The 25,733-nt window shown below is 42.7% G+C and overlaps 1 protein-coding gene across 3 annotated transcripts in view; it reads right to left on the bottom strand.

Annotated features, from left to right (window-relative positions):
• The window catches only part of LOC111218918 (paired box protein Pax-7-like), a 62,555-nt gene that overhangs the window by 19,349 nt on the left and 17,473 nt on the right, over positions 1–25,733 (bottom strand). For all 3 annotated transcript variants that reach the window (XM_022741395.1, XM_022741393.1, XM_022741394.1), the window contains exons 5-6: positions 9,690–9,889; positions 1,113–1,278 (exon numbers count right to left, since the gene is read on the bottom strand). In XM_022741395.1, coding sequence (XP_022597116.1) covers positions 1,113–1,278; positions 9,690–9,889 — 366 coding nt within the window. The remainder of the gene's footprint in view (positions 1–1,112; positions 1,279–9,689; positions 9,890–25,733) is intronic.

Genomic DNA, 25,733 nt, shown 5'->3' with positions numbered 1-25,733 from the left:
CCCTGGTCCACTATCTGTGGTCCAGCTGCAGATTGTGATGAAAAGCTAAAGCTATACATTAAATCATTCTGGTGATTGTTGTTCAGGTTGGTATCAAATGATGGAAGAGATGATGGAGATGTCCCGAGTCGTCCCCAGCCTGCTGCTGCAGCTCTCACCTCTTTATCACAGTCAGTGTTTCACTACATATGAATTGTCACCAGCTGCTGCTCATGGTGAACTGTTGGTTTCTCTCTATAGCACTGTCTGGACCTGACTTTGTAAACAGCATTCAGATAATGTCTCTTATGATTTAGCACTATAAAATTGAATTGAATTGAATTGAATTGAATTGAATGAGTCAATGGGAAAATGACTTTGTGGCTCTACTGTGACTCCAGCTTGGCAAAATCTATAGTCTAATTCTAACTGTAATAGAGCAGCAGTGTTCAAATATTCAGCTCCTTGTTTGTGATGATTTGTAACATTACTGTTCAAGTGTTAAAGGGCTTTTCAGACTATTTTCACACTGTACATCACAGTCTCGGGAGTCAGAACCCGATACAGTTTCATTCCTGTGAGATCAATAACTTAAGGTGATCACAGTATTAGTTTTGAACCAGAACCTTTGGATCTGGATAAAGAAGCCTGTAAAAAAATAAACACCTGTCATTATAATGTCCCACATACAAATCTACATTTCAGCCTCTTCTGCTCCTACATATAGGATAAGACTCAGCATCAGCAGATACCCAATATTAGTCTGGACTAGGATGGGGGCCAGAAAGACTTAATCAAGACATCGCTGATTGTTCCCTTGGTCTGGACCAAATCTACAGAACTACGCATGTGATCCTGTTTTTGAAGCCTTGGGGGAGGAGAAGACCTAAACTAAACATCTCTAGCAGCTCCATGTTTGACCTGCATCTAATCACTGGTGCTTATAAAGACAGTGTCAGACAGAACAATGCCTACCTGACAAACCCCAGTCTCCAATGTCATGCAGGAGAATCCCATGTACAACAGTATAGAGTTTAAATTAATATATGGGTGACAGGAAACACACGTGAACAAACACTGAGTTTATCTTTAGAACATGATTATCATCCGTGTGAAGGTGTGATCTGGTCTACCTTGGGACAGGCTGTTGGTCGGGTAGCCAGACTCTGGCAGCTGGTATGTAGGAAGTGTTGGCATCCCTGTGGGAGGAAATCCACCTGGCAAAAGGTGGTTGAATGCTGCTAGCTGATTGGCTCCGGCTTGTTTTCGCCACCTGGCCCTTCGATTGCTGAACCACACCTGAAAAAAAAGGGAGTCATTAGTCTTTACTATTACAAGTTTTTCCTCAGAGTCAGAGTGAGTGTCACTGTGAGAAAAAGCTGCTTCTCTGGGACAGAGGTTTAGTAAGTAGCTGCTCTGTGTCCCCGTTCAGAGGTTGTGTCCTTCAGAGGAACCAAACTGAGACGTTCTGCCCTACAGAGGATTTCAGCTTCGCGTCACCAGCTGTTCCCGCTCTTACCGTTGCGTCGCAAAGTGCTGCTCCTTTTGCTTAGCAACCTTGACAACACGTAACTTTTTTTTTTTTACAATAGGTTTTAAGGTCCTCGGTTTTAACAGTTGTGCCATTAGCTGAACTGAGCTGAATCCAATACTTACATTTAACAGTGCTGACATATTATTTCCATTACTGGAGCGCAATGCATCTTGGGATAGGTTGGGCCACTAAGGATCCTCCTGTTGGAGCCTGTATGGTCCAGGAAAAGAATGACGCATTTGAAGGAGCCTTTGAAATGGGAGAGTCTAGTCGCTCCGCTGTGACGCAATGAAGGATGCGGCCCCTGAAGTGGGACACAGCTACGACCTGGTGCACGTGCACAGTGTTCATCACATGCACTGGCATCACTGATGGCTGAATGTACTCAGTTGTGTGCTCTGTTGTGTCCTAACCACACCCAGCGGTGATGTCACAGTGCCCTGACCCTGAAAGACATCAACTTGCTTTTTAATCATCGTGGTGTTTTTCATCTTACTGCAGCAGAAGAGCTCGACTCAGAAAACTCTGACATGTCAGCAAAGACAGAGCTGATTGATCTTTGACACGGAAGAGGAAGTAAATGGTACGCCAGTGGAGTGTGTGCGTTTTATTATCTGTAAATGGAGTGTGTGTGATTAATCATGCGTTGTACTGCAGATGGCTGAATTCAGCCTCAATAGGATGAATAGAGGCTGAAGAGGAGGGAGAGGAGGCGTCCACAACCCACAGCTAAACGCTTCACACATGACTGATCACAGCAACCACAGCAACCACACCACCTCAGAGCTTTACTCTTGGTGTAGAGGGTTTGGAATCTTTTTTTTTTTCTCGGAAATTCAATAATTATGTAGCAGATCTAATTTTACAAAACACACAAAAAAAACAATTCACGGCTTTTAGTACCAAAGCTGAGTATTGTTTTCCGTATGTAGTGATGTCATGGGTGAAAGTGTGGGTGTGAATGTGGTGAATGGGACCAAGAGTCCCACTTCAGATGAACAAAATAGTTTGGCTTATTCTTAAAATGTATATTTCACTCTGTCTGAACCATATTGCAGGTGCCATGAGTCTAGAGCTGCACATTTAATTAAAATCAATCAATATGGTCTTTGATAAAAGTAAAATGTGTCACAACATTGTTTTACATTGTTAGCACCATCAGTGTTGCAGTGCTACAGAGACGCCCTGAGCTACACATCATATTCTCCAGACATAAAGGAACATGTTTGTTTGGTACAAGACCAACAAAAATCACGTCATTTTATTTTTACATTTTTTTCAATGCAAATGAAAAAAACAACCATTCACACTGAAATCACAATATCTGCCAAAATAATCACAATCTGATTCCAGTCTGCTGACTGTTATATCCAGCACTCCACACCAGATAAAAGTTAAACCTCTGTGTGTCCATCTGTACACTCCCTCTTTTTTGATCGCCCATGCAAGTAGCCAGATATGGTTTTACAGAGGTGAGTTACTTCCCTGGTCACGTCTTCCCATTTAATATTACAGATGACCACCTGTACGACAGACTAACATCTGCAGGTTCACACCATGTTCAGGTGATAGATGTATCACCACCTGTCCACAGCTGTAGAGACATTTCAAGGCTTTAAAAAGAAAAGCACATACACACACACACACACACACACACACACACACACACCTTCTCCTTACTCCAGTAATGTGAGCCATACAGGCAGATTGTGAAATGACAAAAGTGTATATTGCCAAAAGCTAAACTGTGCTCATTTTCAGCTCAGCAGGGCACTAATTTCCAAGTTCTTAATTAAAGCCAAGTAAAAGTCAGAGGCTCAGAGCGAGTCGCAGCCTGTCGCTGTGCTGAGAACACCCAGAGCCTGGATCTGTCTCTGCTCTACATGTGCTGCTCACATTCCCTGTCCCACATTAGGACACACAGGTAACTGCATTTTTATCATTTGCACCATTTGAATCAATCCATACAATACTACCCACAAGTTAATACATGCACACACACACCACACACACACACACCACACACACACATACACACACATCCAGAGTGGTAGCAGGAATCTATGTATTGCCTCAAGCTCTCCACTCGCTCACTTTCTCCAGGAATCTGCCTTTTTCATTTGGAGCAAATGAAAATATGCCTTTCAAGTGGAGAAAATCATTTGGAGTCCTATTTCTGTACAAGAGACTCTAATAATTAGAAGAGGTGCTGCTGCCCCGAGGTCCTTCTGTAGCAGAGGCAGGAGAAGTAGAGTCTGACTGTCCAACTCCCTCTGCAGCGCGAAGACATGACTGTCAGAAAATCACCAGTGTGTGCGTTCACATCCATGATGTTGTCCAACATAACAGAGACTGAGAGCCAGGAAGAGGTGACTCTCTCTCAGATTGATGTCAAATCTTACTGTAACACCCTATAGACTACACACACACACACACACACACACACACACACACACACACACACACACACAAACCTCTCTGCCTCTCATTCCTGTTTCGTACACTCTCCTCCCTCTGTTTGACAACAGAATCATTTTGTCTACATCCCTGAGTTGCTCCTCTTGCTCCTACACTGCCTTAGGTCAGTTGACAGGGAAACAAAACAGCTGCATTATAAAGAGGAAGCAACTGTCTCACCTGACACACCTCCATCTGAAATACTTCACCTCCACTACCATCAGTAAAGTCATTTCAAATGTAAATGCCATAAGTGAAGATTACTGACATACAGTTTACCGCTGAAACAACACTATGTGAGTGAAAATGTAAATACTGTAATGCAAATGGATAGAAACCTACTGAATGCAGATGTCTTTAACAGGTCACAAGGGTCACTGATGGTCTGATGAGAATGATGATGATGTGAATCATATGCTGTGACCTTCACAGTGACCTGGTCCAAGTCCAGTTGAACTATGGGAGATTTTGGAGCGACTTGTTACACAGTGCTCTCCACCACCATCATCTCACACCACATGAGGAAATATCTTAAGGAGGAAAGGTTCATCCTCCAGTAAAGTTCCACACACCAGAGGTACCAGAGGAAGTAACCGCGGTGTGGTATTATGTCCATACAGTATTTTTTTCTGAGCACCAGTGTTCCCAGTGAGGACAGAGTGTAGAAAGCCACCTGGTGGAAACGCTGCAGCGTCTGTTTTTTTGTGCGACCACTCTGAGCGCTTCTAGTTGAAAATCTCTTCAGAAGCATAGCCCAGTTACTTACAACTTAACAACTTACTTAACAACTTTTTGCTAATATATACTCTGAAGTTTCTTAAATATGGTCTACATTTTGAAGTGTCCTTGGGAAAGATACTGAACCCCAAATTGCCCCCGATGTATCACTGGTGTGTGAGTGTGTGTGTGATAGAAAAGTGCTTATGTGTGTGTGAATTTACCATTGACCAGGCACTCTCAATGGCTAACAAAATGACACTGCAGATAATGTAAGCACTTAACCTGTTGTGTTAGCAAGATGACTTCTACAGCAATTTCTCGAGGCACGCTGCAAGGTGGAGGTGTGTTTTGTGTTTTTGGCTGTGGCATCGAATTTGATATTGAGAATCGTGGAATTTCAGTGGTATTGGTACTGACTACCAAATTTCTGGTACCGTGACATCCCTAGTCGAAAAATTCAAACAGTACAACAAAATGGCTGCTTCGCTATATAGTGGGCGAGTTACAAATTGTAATAATATCATACAATTGTGGTGGTGATATGTTGTCAAGAAACTGTTGTCATAGAAATAAAACCCATAGGCAGCACTTTTTTGAGGAAGCGCTAGGTTAAAGTGAACCCAACCACCCTGTCAGAGAAAAGCACTATAATAAGAAACAATAATAATAAGAATAACAATATTAATAATGATAATAAAAAAATGCTATTAACTGCAGTGGAATAAAAGGTACAGTTTAAACCTGGAGCAGAAGTCAAAAGTGGAATTAAAAAAAAAAATTCAAGTACAAGTACCTCAAATCTGAACTTGACTACAGTACTTAGAGTACATTCTGCACACAGAATGTTCCACTACTGACATTTTCTATAGAGTGGAGCAGGTGGATGATGCAAGTTGATGACATGCGTCTGCTTGCATCAGGTTTTTTTGTTTTTTATTTACATCAAAGCACTGAATTCATTGCTCCATCTGACAGGCCTCAAATTGAAATGGTACAGTCTGACTCAGGCTGTGGCCAAGACTGTAGCGGACCTATCTTGCATAAAGATATGTTTGTCATCACACAGTTTGTAGGCGCCTCAGAGAATCTGTGCCATCCTCCTCGTCTTATCTGTCAATTGTTTGTTCATTATGTTTATTGATAACCAGGACTCGTGTCTTTCAATACATCACACTTGACTGTTTATTTGTTGACCAAACCACAGTTAACAGGGCTTGTTACAGCCCATGATCCACCTACAGGAGTTTCACACCAGTCTTCATCAACAGATCGAGTTTACTCAGTTGCCATGGTAATATAGCTGCTCCAACTTGAACGTTCTAAATAATGACAGTTTATTGTTGACAGGTGAAGTAGGAGACCTCGGTGTAATTGCGAAGTACTAGTATCTATTTTATAAGTGAGGGAGATCGGGTAAAGAAGTGAACTGAACGTTCATAGTAAGTGTTCGACATGTTAGTGTGTCAGAGGTGTTAGGAGAGGAGGTGCTCTCTGAAGAGAGGAGTCTTCAACAGGTTCTTGAAGATAGAGAGGGACGTCCTGCTCTGATAGACTTTGGTACCTTGTTCCACCATCAGAGAACCACAGACCAGAACAGTCTGGACTGAGAATGTCTTGTGTGCAGGGATGGTGATGCCAGTCGACATTCATTGGAGGAATACAGTGGCTGAGAAGGAGCACAAAGCTGAATGACTGAAATGAAGTAGATGGTGCAGACCCAGAAGTCACTCTGAAGGCAGCATTAGTGACTTGAATTTGACCATGGGCCATGGGTAGCCAGTGGAGATCGATGAGTAGTGGAGTGACATGTGCCCTTTTGGGCTTATCAAAACCAGCCAGGCAGCCACATTCTGGAACATCTGCAAGGTTTTCACTGTGAGTGAAGGGTGGCCCACCAGAAAAGCATTGCAGTAGTCGAGGTGAGAGATGGCCTGGACCAAGAGTTGAGTGGAGTACTGAGTCAGGTAAGATCTGATTTGTCTGATGTTGTATAGAGCAAAAAGACACAACTGGGAGAAGGATGAAACATGGTCAGTGAAGGAGAGCTGGTCATCAAACATGACACCCAGGTTTCTCTAGACCTTAGTTGGGGTAAGAGATGAAGAGGAGATATTGATATTGATATGATGAAGAGACTGATTTGCCAGGATGACAAGGAGTTCAGTCTTAGAGAGGTTAAGTTGAAGGTGGCGTTCCTTCATCCATGTGGATATGTCAGAGAGACAGGCCAAGATCCGCTCAGAGACAGTGGGGTCCTGTGGTGGGAATGGCAGGTATAGTTAGGTATCGTCAGCATAGCAGTGATATGACAAGCCATGTGAGTGGATAATTGGACCCAAGGAGCTGGTGTGTATGGCAAACAGGAGGGATCCCAGTTCTGATCCTTGGGGCACTCCAGACAATACATAATTACATGTTATACTGTTTCCTGTACGTTACAACATTCACATACACCAGTAGGCAACTTCTTCTTCACTTCTTCCAACATGATAACAATGTTTTCAAGTTCTGGCTAGGGGGCTTTGGGTATGCTTGTTTTTGTTACTTTGCTGCCTACAAATTATAAGTGTCCCCATAATGTTCTGTTGCATTTTCAACCCAGTAGGGTCCAGTGAAGAAAGCCAGTGTACCTATTCAAAAAGCTGATAACGATGATTTTTGATATCACCCACTATAAGTCAAAATGTGAATGATTAATGCACCTGCCACTTTCTAAACAAGCACACACAGCTGTGGGGGCTTCAGGCTTCAAGTTCCAGACTGACAAACAGCTGCTGGCTAACCAATCAAGTGATGGTTGACAAGGAGCAGTTGTAATAGATGTGACAATCCCAGCTGACAGTAACATCAAGAAGAAGGAGCACAAGAGGATGGAGAAGTACCAGGGGCTTAAAGAACAACTGGAACAGATGTGGAAGATGAACTCCAAACTGGTCTCAGTGGTAAAGGAGCATTAGGGGCTGTGATCCCCAAACTGGGAGACTGGCTCCGGCAGATCCCAGGTACAACATGTGAAGTCTCTGTCCAGAAGAACACCTAAGATACTGTGCAGAACCCTCAAATTCCCAGGCCCCTGGTAGAGGACCCAAACTAGAGAACTACATTAGACACACACCAACCCCACGAAGGGATAAGAGGAAAATGTTTTTATAAATATCCCCACCTTCCTTATTTCCATTTCAGGAAGTTGGAAACCCTATTGACAGTTGACACTGACAGCCCAACATGGGTGAGGACCATTTGATACAGTCAAAAGCTAGAGCAAGTGAGAAAGTGGACCTAGAGATGTGACCAAATTTGCCAAATGTACATTAACTGTTCCCCTTTTAATATCTGCCTGAAATATGTGTCAGTGAATATAGGTAAGTAGCAATTCTGAGGTCTGCAAGTATCGAGTGTGCGCTGGTTTCCATGCCACACTGGGTTCTCACTCTCTTGGTTTTCCTGGGTCTTGATGGATCCATGTTGCTGTTGTGGATTAAAGCTCCCATGAGACAGCCCAGACTCTTATGTGATCTGCTGTGAATTTTTCAATGAGTAGTGGGCTTGAAAGTGGTGGGAAACACAGATACCAGCCAAGATGTTGGGGAGTGAGACATGCATGAGGAATGCAGCCCCCACCCCACAGCTGAACACCTAACAGCTGTTGTTAGAGCTCTACAGTACTTTTGCCAGCACCACTGGGACACTGTGGAACTGTCAAAATTGACCAAGGACAGTTTCCTTAGCTGAGTCTTCATATTTATGTATGTATGTATGCATATTAGGTGGAGTCAGTGTGCACATATCGAATTTGGTCTGTAAAGTATCACAATAATGTGACGTCTTGTACAACAAAGAAATCCAATCATACAGGTCTGAGAGGAACTGTGTTGTATGTTTGCTCATCAGAGCAGAAAAGTCAGAGCAGAAGTAAACGGAAAAAGCAAAAGCAGTGACTGCTGAGCAGCTGAACACTAAGATGAAGAGGTGACCATGTGACGCTTCATCTTTGATCAGCACCTTGTACCACAAAGTGAGGTTAGTGGGTTATCAAGATATTCTTGGGCTTAACTCAGGTTTTCCAGTATCACAAAACTGGCTCACTTTTAACCCGGGCAGATCACCATGGTAACCTAGGCTGCAGGACTAACCTGCCAACAGCCTGACTACTGACCAATCAGTTCACTGGAAACATGGACTCATCATTCCTACAGGATCCTGACAGGGACAAAAGAGTATATAATGAAGTGACAAATATTATAGATCAGTAGATATGTCTTGATCAGTGGATGGTTTTAAAACAGAGCTTTTATCAGAGAGTTTATCAACAAATAACTACATAATAACTATCAGAGCTTTATTTGAACTGCACACAGATTGTTTAATCCGACAGGATTCCTGAAAGTGATTGACTTTTACTCTCTTCATCATCACTGCAGTTCAGAATAACATGAGAAATAAAAACTAAACCAACAATGATCCACATACTGTTCAATATTTCACGATTATAAATGAACATTTCAGTTAAATACACCTTATCTAAATTCCAATTCTCAGTTTCAACAGGTAGAAAATGAGCAGATGCTTCTTGACTCTGAGACAGATCAGCCTCCAAACCAGCAGATTCAAGTTACAGTCGCATCTGTTTTACCACCCTGGTCCAGACACAGCCTGGCTACAGGCTGCACAAAGAATACAACACCAGACACTCCACTAAGGAGCGGGTCAGTCAGGCAGCAGAATCAAAGTTGATGTGGCCTGGGCTCGTGGGAACGACTACAAAATAATCCACATCCTGATCTGGATCAGTGTTGGCCCGTTACATCAAAGGACACCAGCCCTGGTCCATTTTACCGATCTGGACCAGATAATTGTTGCTATCATGGTTGTGTTTGAGGTACAGGAAGAAACAGAGGAAGAGAGAGACAGAGAAGATGGATGGATGGATGGATGGATGGATGGATGGATGGATGGATGGATGGATGGATGGATGGATGGATGGATAGATGGATGTTACCTGGACCCTGGCCTCAGTCAGTTTGGTCCTCTGGGCTAGCTCCTCCCTGGTGTAGATGTCAGGGTAGTGGGTTCTTTCGAAAGCCTTCTCCAGCTCCTCCAGCTGCTCAGCTGTGAACGTGGTCCGACTCCTGCGCTGCTTCCTCTTCAGGGGGAGGTCAGGCTCCGACTCCACGTCTGAGACTTCATCCATCCGACTGCCTGGACAAACACATGGAGGGGTCACTTCATATCAGCATGTTTCATACTGTGAACATGTGGTAATGTAATGAATAGAAAACTGAGTCTACGGGCCCTATCTTACACCCAGAGCAACGCAGCAGTCTTTGCTAGTTTCAGACTGACACAGTTGTCATTTTCCCGTCCAGCATCCACTTTGTTTAAATAGCAGATACACTTGTGCCTGTGCGCTCATGGGTGTGTTGGTCTTAAAGTGAGGTGAGGTCAGGAACATTGTTGGTGAATTGTTATCTTCAGACAACGGAAAGTGATTGACCAACAAAAACCTGGTCTGAAGTTAATGTCACAGTGTTTCACTGTTATTTTCAGGAGAATTGTCAAGAGAGTAACATGTTCCATGCGTGTCATGTGTCATGGATGCCCCCCCCCCCACTCGGTTCACTCACTCAGACCTTCTTTACCCCTCACAGTCACAGAGCTGCGGCCTGTGATTGGTTTGTTTGATGTTACACCCAAAATGTTCCCATGAATAATTAAGACGTTAAGTACAACCCTTTTGAACCAGGTGCCTGGAGCAGAGACTGTTTTTTCATGGACACACCCTGAATGCACTTGCTTCAGACCATGAGCTTTGGATGGTTGAAATAGAGCCCTAATAAGTGTCCAAGATCAGCTTCATGGTTGGTAGGAGATGGCATGCTAACGATGACGTGATTTTCTGTGCAATACTTTTTCCTCTACAGGCACTCTCATAATTTAATGACTAAATCAAAAGACTCATAATTTGACTGATGGGCAAAACAGAGAGAAGGAAGCAGCAGGACGAACAGCACAGAACAGCCTCCAATGTTCCTTTGTGTGGTTATTTATATGACAAAACACTTTCCTTGTGCTCAGTAAGTACAAATCTATATCTAAACCTGCATATTCAAGCATCCCCCAGGGCGCAGTGCTGAGAGTTGCAGTGTAATAAAGGGTGCTAATCTCTCCAGACCACCTTGGTGATGTGTGTAACACCATTCTTTCACTGTGGGCCTAAGGGCAGCCCAGACAAACACACTGGCAGGCTGAAAATAGTCCCAAAACATTTATTGTGCAGCTGATTTCACTCACACACAACGTGTCCACACTGCTGCTTAGAAGGAGCCTCGGAAGATTATCTGATACATGCAGATATCCATTTCAAATGAGGCTGCCAACCAGAATTGGAGAGTATTTATAATGAGATATAATGCTGTACTGTATGTTAGTGACATCATGGTCCACATGAAAACAGATCAGATGTCATGTGGGATTTCCCAGCTTTCCTACTAGCAAAATATATGAACTCCCACAGCAAATGAAAGCAAACTAAACATCTGAACACCGTGAACCTGACAATAACTCCTCAGCCTTCACACTGTAACAAACAACTGCCAAATCTTTTTCATGTTTGTATGAGGGAAGATTGATATTTTGTCCGGAGTGGAAAGAGTACTGGAACATTGTACTCAAGTTAAAGTACTGTTACTTTAAAAAAATTCTACTCAAATGCAAGTACAATTACTCTGATAAACGTCAGTTAATATATGATAAAACTTCATCTATAGGCTGTCAGGTGTATGGCATTTCGATACATACTGTATATATACCACTCCAGGTGCAATTACATCGAAAGCAACCAATGAATTCCAGTCACACACTTTGCAGCCTATGCACACAACTGATAATTACAACACTACAACTGGTGTCTTTTTGTAGCTAGATTAAACTACATGAATTAAAACGCTGCCACCTATTATACAATTAACAACAGAAGACAGGAGCAAAGCAGGCGGAGATGCATAAACAACATTAACCCCACAACAGCTGCAGCCGACAAACACAGACCACTCGAGTCTCTGTCTCACTTCGAGCTTCTGAGAATCCACAAACCCTCACACAGGAGTAGTTGTGAGCTTCTCGATAGCCCGCTCAAATGGCTGCTGGTAACCTGATGTTGTTTGGGTCTTTTGTTGGAAGGTTGGAAGTGAGATCATGGAGCGGTCTCACAATACAGGACTAGTCCTAAAAGGAGCTGTTTGTAAGTTTTCTCTGCCACTAAGTGTGGTTTCTCTTTTGGAGTGGGCGGTGTTGATTATGGCTGAACAAGAGCTTCAGTCATTGTCTTTACACTACAAGAGGTAGTAACACGTCCTCTGAGCAGCTGCATCTGCAGGACAGACTGGAGGCTACAGTGAGCCGCCATCATTTTCTGATAGCTTGCCATCAGAGGCCAGCAGCTCTGTGAAGTTAGCATGCTGGCCCCAGCTAGGCTAGGCTGGGGCTAGTGATGGAGACAAAAGTTAACATTGCTGTTTGTTTCCACCTCTGGAGATAGCTGTCGATGAATAAGGGAATGAATTTTGATGCTGAACTGCTGTAACGTTTCTTCGAGACTGGTAGGTAAACAGCTGTTAATGCTAACGTTAGCTATGTAGCTATAGCAAAACTTACGTATAGCTCCTTTATCAAACCTCCAATAATACACGAACCCATGAAAAGATCTCAAGTCCCACAGGTTCTGAGGAACTAGCTCAAGTTCAAAGGGCAGAAATTTTCTCTGGGTCCATCTGGACTGGGGAAACCACATGCCCCCAGTACCAAATCAACATCTTGAAAAACATGCATTTTTCAAGGGACAGCTTCAGTTTCATCCAAAACACAAGCATTTTTCCATCAGTCTTTGAAACATGCTTGGTGCATTTGTCACTCCATGGGAGCATGTGGTTAAACTCCCAGAATCCAAGACAACAGATACAAGCAGTCTTGGGCTTATCTGCTTCCTCAACTCCGACCTGGTAATAACCAGATTTCAGATTCAGGACAGAAAACCACTGGGAACCACAGAGTCCAGTGAAGGTGTCCTCCAGGTGTTCTTTAGGGTCTGAATGTTGAGTCTCCTATAGTCAACATACAACTGTTTAGATAGCTACAGTTACGGATACAAACCCTGGTTTCAAGTATACCTTTTTCAATTGGATAATATCCCATACGTATGAGAGAGGAATGAGGTGTGATGAGAGCAAGAGCAAGAGAGAGTCACTGACAATGGCAACTCCTAAAGAGGTTAACATAGCTGCTGCTGCTACAGCTTCATTATATCTGGAGAGTAGAACTGGTAGAGGAGCAGAGAGCAGCACTGAAGCTTCTCTCCATGGAAGAGATGTTTTACGACCTGACTCTGCTGCAGATTCTGATTGGTTGAAGTTAGCCTGTTATAGATGGTGATAGACACAATCACCTGCCAAGTATTTTTTTTAAATGCCTACCTTTTTCAGTTTCCAATGAAGCCTCCCAGATGGCTCTGCGTAACAGTGCATCACGTTAGTGAAATATCCCAAAAAGTACAAGTACACAAAAAACAACTTTGTTACTGTAACATGAGTAAACCCCTTTTCCAATGGTCAAAAAAACCCACTAAGACCCACTAACATCGGGCTTTTGCCAGTAATGGAAAAGGGTTCAATCGACATTCACACCAAGGTCACATGACTCTATCGGCTCCGATCAGCTGTGATGTAAACCCAACACTTAGGTGAACACACCTGTCACCTGCCCAGCATGGTGCTGTTAAACCAGAGACACCACAGCTACACCTCCCTCTGAGAGTGAGATGCAGCCCTGAAATAAGTTTCAAAAACACAATCACTGACCGAAGCGTCGTGTGTGTGTGTGTGTGTGTGTGTATGTTTTTTGTTGTAAAAGTGTAAATGTAAATGTACTTACACCTCTGTACTCTGGTAACATGTTGCCCTAAAACAAGTAACACTTTCACAGCTGTATGAATGTTCAGTCTAAAGTGAAGTGATTTGGTAAAGAACCACATGCTGCCTTAGTAAATGTTTCTTTGCAACAGGAGAGGATGAAAACTGCTACACAACGGTGCTAACAGACCACATTACTTCTGGAAATTAAAGGGATCCTGGTGAGAGTCTAATACATGGACAAAAGCCACTGTAATGTAATGTACTCAGTTTGGAGAGTTTAGTCACATGTCATTCTTCTGAGTTTTTGCTTGAAAAAAGGAGATAAGTGAATATGCACAATAAGTACAATAATACATTTTTTAAAAATGAACAGGCAGCAGCTCCATGCTGTGACAGATTTACTAAAATTCATTCATTTGTCATAAAAAGTTCAAAGGTGATGCAATAAATTATAAAAACTGCTTTATAGAGGTGATTACCAAATATAAATACACTGAATGACTGTTACTAAAAAACTGTGATGACTGATTTAAAGCTTTAGAGACTAAAAACAGCTGCATCAAAAGTTAAGAGCAGAACCCCACAATGTGGTCCATGTCTACAATGTGTTTTATCAAAATACAAAATGACACTGAGATAGACCAGTGTGACTGTTAACACACTGTTATCTTTCAATTGGAAAAAAAAACATGAAACATGAAAACAGAAAAGCATGGATTGCGTAAATGTGACGTACAGAGTACAGAGGCTTCAGCTTTATGAATCAGGTGTGTAGAATCTGTGTCGACAGTACAGTGTTAGACTTTCTCACTGTCCGTCATGTGTTTCAAATTCAGTCATAATCTATTATTACTTCTCATTTTTATTTTCATTCTTAATGATAATGAGACGGAGCCTGTTGATATCGTTTCATTTTCAAAGGTGGAGTTTGCATCTATAAGGGCATGGAGAGAAAGTGACTGTACAGCCACTCTTCATGCCAACACAGGAGTGTACACCTGTTGTACATCCGCGTGTAGGTGCATATCACTACATATTACTTACTGGTCCTGACCACACCTCATTCTAAGACCTACACGCCCATGTGCGCTCAGATGGACAAAACGTATATTTTAAAGATAGTTGTGTTGTGCTTTACATCGAGTGTAAGATAGAACCCAAAATGTCTCAGTCAGGTGTCAGTCAGCTTCAATTCTACTGGAGGATGAACAGGGGTGAAAGAAGGCCGGTACGGTCCGGTACTGCGTACCACTAAAAGACTCAGACTACGCAGTACCAGTAAAAGGGGAAAGCAACAAAACACATGCGCTAACATTATGTCATCATAAACAACACATAGTCTCCTTATCGATTTATTAATTGCTTCTAAGTGTTGTGATCTGTGCTGGACGGAGCCCAGCTGCCTTTTATTACCACTAGTTACAGTTAGCTCGAGCTTCCGCCAACGCGCTGCAGCTGACTTATATCGAGTGTTGTGGGGTTTAGCAGGCAGATGTATTCCAACAACACAGACAGCAGCTCAGACAAGCTGTGTGACCAGCAAGAATTTAAAACTACTTTCACCCCTGAGGATGAACCTTTCTTAATAAACATGTTCCCTCATATGTTTTTTAGATGATGGTGGAGGAGACGTCACTCCAAAATCCAGGGTCGAGATCTGGAGACTGTGAAGGTCACAACATATGATTCACATCATGTTCATCCTCATCAGACCCTCAGTGACCCTGTGACCTGAGGATGGAGACACAGTTGTCCTGTTCCTCCACTTAGTTTTCATTTGTCTCTGTCTGTATCTGTAAGGTAAATATATCATGGTGCACGGAATTCTGGGTGTCGACTGCGGAGGGCAGACCTGAATATTTGTCTCCAGTTTATTGATTTGTTTGTGTGAGCACATTCATTCCCTGCAGAAGTTGGTGATGCTGGTGCTGGTGAAGTGAGGAGAGAAAAGGCCCGTCATACGGGCTGAGACAACTACAGGGTCAGCTCTGTAGTTTAATTAAACAAGGAATTATGGGATTAGTGCGAAGCTCCCATTACAGGCCACTGGAGGAGTCTGAGGGAGAATATCTTTTTGTATTCCCCCCTAGCTGTGCCCCTTGAAAGCTCCCGCTAGAGAATTCTCAACGGATTACATGTGGCCGCAGGACATGCTGCTGCATTAATTAAATCAATTCTTTTACCATGCAAAGATTTGTTTTCCTATAAACCAAGGTAAAAAAAAAACATATATATTTATACACAGGCACATCTTTAAAGAAAGCCTCCATATACTGTATACGTGTTGTTTGTTGCTGGTAGGTTGATGGAGAACTGTGGGGGTGGGGGTGTTTGCTTGCAGAGCAATTTGGCTCTAACTCAGCGTGACAACACTTGAGGCCGCTGCAGTGGGCTGGGATCACTTTCCAAAAGGCACCGCCGAGTCCTCAGGGTGCAGCTGCAGCGGGATGGACTCTATTTGTTTTCCCTCCACATGCTGCTGGATTTAGGGGAGGAGAGGGGCGGGGAGGGGGGGGTATGAGAGAAAATGACTCTCTCTCTCTCGCTCTCTCTCTCTGCTGGATTTGGCCAGTGGCTGAGGAAGCTGTGAGCCTTGTTATTTTTTGTTTGCCTGTTTCTTTTGAATCACCTTATTGAACCACTCGCTTTACTTTTCCTGCCACAGTTAGCTGCGGCGTTAGCAGTCAACATATCTACACAAGGTAAATAATGTTTACATCAGTCCGGACCAGGTGAACAACTTTACAAGCTCCCCAGTTTATATAGACTAGGGTCGGGGATCCAAACCTGGTTGCACATTAGAACCGGTTCCAAAATGCCAAGAACTGAGCAGCTAAACAAAGAAAATTGCTTTCAATTCTGCTTATCAGTTGCTACACATCTGCAAGGACATGTCTACTTCCTACATCAAGCATCAACCAACAGGAACAGCATCTGAATTCAGAGGCGCCATCCTTCAAAGAAAGTTTGTTTTTGCAGCACACGCGGCATCTGGAGAGGAGAGCGCTGGTGCCCCAAGAGTTTAACATTAACAATTCACTATGTAAAAAACGAGCTGGCGTTCACAGCTGACGTCACAACACTGAGAAAGATGAACCACGGGTCAAAAATATATCTTCACTCCAGAAAAGAAAACGACAACAAGGCAAAGTGCAGAGTCTGAGGGAAGATAATTAGCTCCAAGTCAAGTTCACATCAGACCTGAGCAAACACGTAAAGCAGCACAGGGTCAATATAAACACTGAGCAGTGTTTGATTCCTTACTGCTGCACCACTGTAACATCAAGCTCCTGACGATCAGTCCAGACTCAGTCACCTGGTTGAGTAACAGCAGTCTGACATTCACCCTCATGTTTCTCTTCCTGAAGTCCATTCACTTCTGTTACAGTTTATTGATTTCTTCCTTAAATAGTATTAGTATTATTTTCTTCATGAAATGCCTCGATTCAAGAATATAATCTCTTTTTCATAAATCACCTCTGGACCAGATGTTAATGTGTACTATTTATGTTAAAAGAATTTTTGTTTTTTTGTTTTTTCTGAACTCTTTTATCATTTTAGAATCGAAATAGGAAATCCATAAGAACTGGAATCAATCAAATTTAAACCTTGCCCTAATACTGACACTAATTCTATAGTATCTACAGTATTTCTGGTGGAGTGTAGAGAATAAACACTGAGGTTAATATAAAGACTGTGTCTGTGTGGATGCCTCTTTACATCTGTCCTCACTCACACTCTTATTCTTATTTCTATTCTATTTGTATTAATTCTTAATTTTATTTTTATTTTTATTTTTATTTTTATTACATTATTCTTATTCTTGTTTTTAAATTCTTATTGATTTCTGCCATTTCAAAATTTCAGTTTCAAATTAATAAAAACAGTTTTTTATTATTGTACTTTATTTTAACATCAGGGTGAAAATGAGGATTTTTGTCTCTAAGCTGTCATCTGTTTTAGCTGTTTATACTGACAATGTGGTTATATATTTTCTGGTTGTTATGAGTGATGCTTAGAATCTGAGAGAGGAACTGTTTTTGTAAAATACTGTGGATTTTAAATTAGATTTGGCAGTTCTTCTTTTTGTATCTATGTGATGACCACATTTACTTTTCGGGTTTTTAATACATAACGTTAACAACATCACACCACACACCTGTCTAGGTGAATCCATTTAGGAATCATATTTCCAGAAAACAGACATGCATGATTATTGCAGATATATTCTGTTAAACAGTAATATTAATAGGCACTATTTTTATTCTGGAGCTGAGTTTTAGGCAATATGCAAGCCAAAGACCTGTTATGTGTTGGGAAAATTAATAACTAGGGATTTTTACAGGATTACAGTTGTTAGATGATCTGTTTGGCGAAAATTATTTTAATTCAGACTTTCAATTTAAAACGAATCTAAAAACTGATCGAACGCTTGATCAACTGCTTAATATGTCACCAAAGGCGATTTCGAGGTTGTGGATGTTGTTGAATGTATCCTGAGGAGGACGACCTTCCTCACTTGATGAGAGTGTGATCAGTGTGAGTTCAGCAAGCAAGTCAGTGGAAAGGTTCATAATAAAGACCTTCGTTTGAAGATACCTGCTCGGGGGTGGGTAATCCATGTATATCCTGTAATGGCCCAGAAAGTGAGAATGTGCCTGGTCAGACAGACAAGGCGTTAGTGACGCAAAAAAGAAATCTGAACTCGAACCAGGAGGCCTGCTCTCACTATTTGTTCCTGGATTTCCTATTGAAGGAGATTCGATGAAACGTCCTCCAAGTTATTAAAGAGAAGAAAAAAAGATGAACCAAAGCTCGAGGCGAGCAGGCTGACAGTTTATAAAGTGGCGGCCATTGTGGCCTGAAGGCAGATGCATGAAAATACCTCTGAATAGACCTCCATCAGAGTGAACACGATTGAGCTAGACAACAAGCAAAACATTGAAAGAAAAGCTTCCTCCTCTGTGAGCTGAGCTGAGCCGGCGCATTTCTAATGCTCCTGGCTCTGAATGGATCTACATCTGCAGGGGGAGGGTCCGCCGCCACCCCCCCCCCAAACGTTAGACTGCTGTTAGGCTGGAAGTAAAACGTCTGTAAGTTGCTGCTTGCTGAGAGTTCTGTAATTGTTTCCTGATGCTGAAATGCTTTCACTTCATCTGATGAAAAAAGGAAGTTAAGAGGAAATAAAAACAAATAAACCCTGGAAAAAGAAAAACAGATTTATTTGTACAGAGACGAAGAACATTTATCTATCGTACTTTATAAACGTGCCAGAATGAAGTTTACTTCACTAGACTACAATAAAATGATGACTATTTGAACATTATTAGATGTGTTGTTGAAATGGCTGCAGTTCTTTTAAATTAACATTTTGGGAGCTGTGCTTATGAGATTGAGAAGTCAGCCTGTGCTCATCAGTGTCACATCTCTGTATGTAAATATGTAAGATTCTCCAGACGCAGGTTAGCTTAGCTTCTCATAAAGACTGTGAACAGGGGGAAAAACAGCTAGCCTTTGGCCTCTGTGCCACAGAACCCACACCACGTCTCTGAAGCTACGTTTCTGTATCTGATCAGTTTAAAGCAGAAAAAGACGACAAGCTGTAGGTCTACATGCTGTGTACTCGAAGTGATTTCCTGGAGTTTACATTTGAGCTTCTCTATAAGAGACCTTGAGTTAAGATTATTTTGTCAGACTATAGGAAATGAACGGAGTGGCAAAGGTGGTAAGGGGTGCAACATCTGTGCAGTCCTAATGTGAAGATAATATTAATATTAATAAATAATATGTAATAATAAAAAATGATGTAATAGTTCAGAGACTGAAACAAAAACAATGGAAGTTAAAGTTAAATCAAATCTTTCTAACCTTCTATATGCTCAGACCTAAAACACACTGGTGTTTGCCACAGTCACACGTTTCTTCAGCACAGACATCATCAGGCCCAGAGCTAACTGCAGCCTCCTTCAGAGCTTGTTGTTGTGAGCCTCTGTCCCTTCAGTCTGGTCTTCAGTGAGACTCTTCTTCACCAGAGAAAGCTCTTTTCGGTTGATTTTGGCTGTATGTTCCAGGATAGAGGTCCTGCAGAGTGCATGGACATGTGGTCCAGGTGCCCCGCTCCTGTAGACCTCTGTGTTCAGCCTCCTGCTTCCTGTCTGCTGTGAAACCGTCAGTAAATATCAATGGAGCTGTAACAGAACCTCCATGTTTGACAGAAGAGGTGGAGGCTGTGAGTCATGGCACTGTTTCCTGTTTTCTCCTCACTTTTCTCTTCCTATGTTTTTTTCCAGTCAGTCCACAGACTGGTTTACTTACAAGTATGTGGGTTTAAGTGAACTGCAGCCTGGACTTTGTGTTTCAGAGGTTTACCAGAGGTTTGAATCTTGTGATGAATCCTCTGAGGTTCTGGTCTTTTAGTCTCCTCTACAACCTGGAGACGGTTCTTCAGATGCTCTGCAGTCATAACCAGGGTTTTTCTCCACAATGCAAATGATTTTTCTTTTCCACAGGACTTGTGGAGATTCTTTGTCCTGTGTTGAACTGGAAACTCAACTAACTGCAAGGTTTTGACATAGAACATAGATGTTAATAAAATTCACCCTGCAGTGTTTCTGCTTGTGTATAAAATGTAGAGCTGTGTTGTTAACGGAACCAAGATAACCGAACCAGTCACAAACCTGAACAAAATGCTACAAAATATGAAGTCAGGAGACGTTTCAGCTGCTGGTGTCTGCGTTCACACAGATCCTCCAGAGTGGTTGAGACATATGAAAAGCTGTGCAGTTAACATATCAGCAGATGAAAACTCCACCTAGTCCTCCATCTCCTAAAAGCGCATCAGAGAATTCTAAGCTTTTGGACCAGAGACAGAGTCAACAAGCACGAGATCACTTCATTTTCTCTGCTCTGCTCTGATTGTTAATCTACTTTTCAAAATAAGATATTATTCTATTGCTCTTTAAAACTTCCTGCAATTGCTTTCTCTAAGCTGCAGCTGTCCACTGAGGGCTTTGCTGTGTCCGAGTATATCTTAAGAGGGCCTCTTATTATTATCATTTGCTCCAGCTCTAAATCTTTATAGTTTTATATTGACAGTCCGCAATTTTTTTGTTTATGGCTATTTTTTATCTGCTAAATAAAGACACATGTGTGCCAGAGCCCTGTGGAGGAAAGAAAGATAAAGCACTTTGCATTAATAGCAGTTTGCTAAAGACATAATAGCTTGATAAAGCAGCATCTTTGTGTGGGCTGGATTGAGTTCAGAAGCCAGTTCTACGCTCTCTCTCCCGCAGCTCTCTGTCTGAGGCTGCACTCAACTGTTCCTCACAGACAAACACAAAAGTTGGGATTTCTCAGAGTTCCTACATCTTCTGGAAAATATTTGATCCATCATTGTGAAAGTGCCCTACGTTGCACACGCTGCACTCCTGCTGCTTACTGTATACTTCTGCTGCATTAGTTGTGGACTAAATACCATTGTGCGGAGCTGTGTTGGAACAAAGGCAGGACAATGCTGAACAGTTTGAATGGGAGTGTGAGCAGAGGCCAGCGGCGGGCGTCGTGCCGCTGGTCTCAGCTTCAGCTCAGTTTTGCCCATTTGGGCATTTGAATTTGAGGCCTTTGTTGACGGAGCAGCTCCTTGTGCCAACTGGCAGATTTCATTTCACTTTCTTTTGTGTTCTTGGAATAATTTTTAAAAACTTTGGCTTAGCCTCATTAGTCGAGTGTTCAGACCTTCCGTATTATGGGAGAAATAAAAATCTGCAATTCAAATGAAAACATGCCGTTGCAGCAAAAAAGAAGTGAACCTGTAGCTGATATCACAGTAAGCTGCGTTAATAGAAAAAGAGATTTAGTGACTGGAAACCATCAGGATGGACTGGGAGCTGCTTCACCACAGAAACAATCAGCAGAGGAACATATGTGTGTTTACATTTTAATAGGCTAAACACACTGTGGTACCAGTGCACACATCCAGGTTCCGTCTGGCTTCATGTTGTGATCCAGCTGATGAACTATAACCCCCCCCACCCGTATGTTCCATTTGACCTCTTTAATTGTTAAAGTGCTCGGCTGCTCAGCTTCACTGACTCAGTCTGTGAAAGATGCAGCGGGGCTGGTTGTGCTCTTTCATGGCCAGTGGCCCCCTTAAAGGCCCCCCCTGAACCAGGCTCCTGGTTCTTTAAGGTGAGCCCCATTTTGTCACTGAGGCAGCTGACCAGTAAGAGCTGCACAAAGGACTCTCAGAGCCACTTCCACTGAAGTCTGTCCCCACGTACTCATGTGTGAGCTGCTGCTGAGGTCCCAGTCCCTGTCCCTATCCCGGACTCTTGTCTCTGTCTGCTCCCTCGGTCCCTACCTATGTCCCTGTCTCTGTCTCTGACCCTGACTCTGTCTCTGCCTCGCCCTGTCCCTACTATGTCTCGTCTCTGTCTCTGACCCTGACTCTGTCTCTGACTCTGTCTCTGTCTCTGTCCCTGTCCTGACTCTGTCTCTGACTCTGTCTCTGTCCTGTCCCTGACTCTGTCTCGGCCTCTGACTCTGTCCCTGACTTTGTCTCTGTCGCTGACTCTGTCTCTGTCTCTGTCCCTGTCCCTACCTCTGTCTCTGTCTCTGTCCCTGACTCTGTCTCTGTCCCTACCTATGTCTCTGTCCCTGTCCCTTGCCCCTGACTCTGTCTCGTGCCTCTGCCCCTGTCCCTACCTATGTCTCTGCTGCTCTGTCTCTGTCTCTGACCCTGACTCTTGTCTCTGACTCTGTCCTCTGTCCTTTGTCCCTGTCCCTGACTCTGTCTCGGCCTCTGACTCTGTCCCTGTCCCTGACTTTGTCTCTGTCCCTGACTCTGTCTCTCTCTCTGTCCCTGACTCTGTCTCTGTCCCTGTTCCCTACCTCTGTCTCTGTCCCTGACTCTGTCTCTGTCTCTGTCCTGACTCTGTCTCTGTCTCTGCCCTGACTCTGTCTCTGTCTCTGGTCCCTGTCCCTGACTCTGTCTCTGTCCCTGACTCTGTCTCTGTCCCTGTCCCTACCTCTGTCCCTGTCCCTGACTCTGTCTCTGTCCCTGATCTGTCTCTGTCCTGTCTCCCTACTCTCTGTCTCTGTCCCTGTCCCTACCTCTCTCTGTCTCTGTCCTGTCTCTGCTCTGTCTCTGTCCTGACTCTGTCTCTGTCTCTGACTCTGACCCTGACTCTGTCCCTGTCCCTGGCTCTGTCTCTGTCTCTGCCTCTGACCCTGACTCTGTCTCTGTCTCTGTCCCTGATGTTTGTCAGCTAATCACATTTGACCTTTAATCTGGTACATCATGAGCTTCTAGGCTGTGACCAGACAGTCTGTGGAGTTGTGCAGCCGCTGGTGATGAAGAGTGTGAGCAGTGATGATGAGAGCAGGTGGGTTTAAGTCCTGGCCTGCAGCTGAGCAGGTAGATGCCTCATCGGACACGTCAGAACAGATATGTTCTTCAGCTGTGAACATGTGGAGGCATCAGCAGGTTCAGCTCAGAGTCAGTGTGGTTCTGTATGCCTGGTCAGCGCCTGAGCAGCACAGAACTGAAGCAGATCCTGAGTCTATAATTATACTGGAACTAATATGTTTTCAAAATGACCCATAATTAGTTTTCTGCAGCCCCTCAGTCTTTGTCCCCATGTCTTGGACAAAGGGGGAAGAGAACTGTCAGTATTGTGTTTGTACAGTTCTACGACAAGACCTGGGTCATCCACCTGTCTGCTGAAGTGTTGCTAGGATTATATCCTCCAACCACACACATAAAAGACCAGGTTCAAGCTGAGGTTAAAAAAAAAAAAAAAAAAAAAAAAAAAAAAATATATATATATATAATATATATATATATATTGTGCTATGAACGCATTCAATGACGTTCCTAGACACGGCCAGGATGTCTGGTGCTAGTGTACAGATGGTTTTAAATGTAACTCATGTCTGAGATTCTTCAGTGGTGTACAATAATTCACATTGCAATAGTGGCCTATTTATTAAAAACTAATGAACGTGACATAGTTCATTTTCATCTGTATGAACTGAACTTTGAACTCTATATGTATATATATATATATAATATACTAATATACAACATATATATATTATATATATATGTTATATATATATATATATTTAAATATACATATAGTAAATGAAATGACAGCCAGTCTGACAGACTAAATGACAACCAAACAAGAAACACAATAGTTCAATGTCTTAAAAGAAAAGTCAGAGCTTTATCATAAAAGCGTGGAGACTCAGAGGGACACAGCTCCCACTAGCATCGAACATCCTCAAAAATATAATATTAGGTATTAATGTGGTGATAAATCTCTCCCTGGAACAGGAAATGGAATTATATAGCCTCATTATTAAGTCATCGAGTGTCTATAATTGTTTATATTAGATTGTGTTTTTTAGTGTGTGTATGTGGTGTGTGTGTGTGTGGGCGCGCTGTGTGTGCTGTGTGTGTGTGTGTGTGTGTGTGTGTGTAGTGTGTGTGTGTGTGTTATGTGTGTGTGAGTGTGTGTGTGAGAGTGTATGTGTCTGTGTGTGTGTGTCTGGTAGTGTGTGATCTGAGCACTGATGCGTTTCTATATGTCATATTCCACTGTGCAAAACCAGGCTTTTGTGTGGAACCAGTGTTTGTTATTGATACTGCAGCACATTTGCAAACCCTATGTGGTGTGTGTTGTGTGTGTTGTGTGTGGTGTGTAGGGGCATTCTCCTGATAAGACGTAGTCATGCCAAATCGAGGGATCTGGTGGAGACAAAGATGAAGTCCAGGTTAGCCTCTCTATCGGTCTAGGTGGCGTCTGTCTCATTACCATAATCTTCTCTCTCCATTTATCAGCTGCAAGAGAGTGGCGCGACGCTCCTGATCCACCGGCCTGTCAAACTTTATTCTCTCTCCATTCTGGGGATCCTTATTGTTGCTGCATCCAAAAGCAAGTGGTGGAGCTGTCTGCTAACATGCGATACCAACCACCAGTGCAGTTCAGTTGTCAAGCCCAGACACTCTGCTCCACTTTCATTTACATGTCCCATCACGTCCTCAGCTCTGCTTCACACCCACTCTCAGGTGACCCAGTTTTTACAGTCCTTACTCTGACAAGACAAACTGAAGGAGAGAAAAAAATTTACTATGATATATTATGTGTATAATTTTGTGTATATAGTGCTAAATGAAAGTGTTTGTAAAAGGACACACAGGGTTCTGTGTTCAGGAACTGCCTGTTCTTCTATAATGAATATTAATGTTGAACTGTGCAACCAGTCAGAAATAAATTTTTCAGTCGTCCATGTATAACATTGTTCTCAGTTACTAGTGTTATCTACCACTAGCATTTATTATTACTTTATTTATTAATATTAATAATAACAACAACAACAACAACAATAAAATTAAATAATAATATAAAATAGCTCATTTTTTGTACTGGTCTGTGCATGTGTATGTTTCCACATTGTCCTCCGCTGTGGTCCAGGGACACCTGGACGGATAAAGCAGATACTCTCTGCATCTAGATAAACAATCTTATTTTTATATTGAATCTTTGATACTTATAAAGTCTTATTTCTGACAGTTGACAAATCAGAACCAGAACCCAGAACTGCAGAACACACAGTTCAGAAGAGGACTACTAAAAATACTATAAACTACTATATATAATGCTAAATTCAGAGTGAGTGAATCAGATAAATCTCTCCATGTGTGAGATCGAAACCTCCAGGTCTCCTCAACATGAGCACACAACATGAGCAGGTCCTGTCTCAGAGTCTTGTCCAGATGAGGTCCTGCAGAAAACTGAGAAAACAGCCTGAGGAGAACAGGTTCTCATGGAAAAACAAGAGTAGATGACATCACATGTGGATTGCCGTTGCGTAGGTCAACAGAGGGATGCAGATAAGCAAAAACCAAGGAATTGCGAGTGTGTTGAACTGGCTGGACATGTTCTATGTGCGGGAGGACAAAACTGTAACAGGAGGGAAACAAAAACAGACTTTGGTCAATCACAGCAGCTGTTGTCAAATGAGCAGCTTGTTCCTTGGGGGTGGAACGACGCGCTGCAGAGCTGTAGTGGACAGAGGTGAACCACACACCCGTCAGAGACGCGCTCAGAGACGCAGCCTTTATATTGTCG

Source organism: Seriola dumerili, unplaced genomic scaffold (genome assembly GCF_002260705.1).
Source record: "Seriola dumerili isolate Sdu_G_001 unplaced genomic scaffold, Sdu_1.0 BDQW01000056.1, whole genome shotgun sequence".
Taxonomy (NCBI): Eukaryota; Metazoa; Chordata; class Actinopteri; order Carangiformes; family Carangidae; genus Seriola; species Seriola dumerili.
This window is presented reverse-complemented; position numbering and strand designations above follow the sequence as displayed.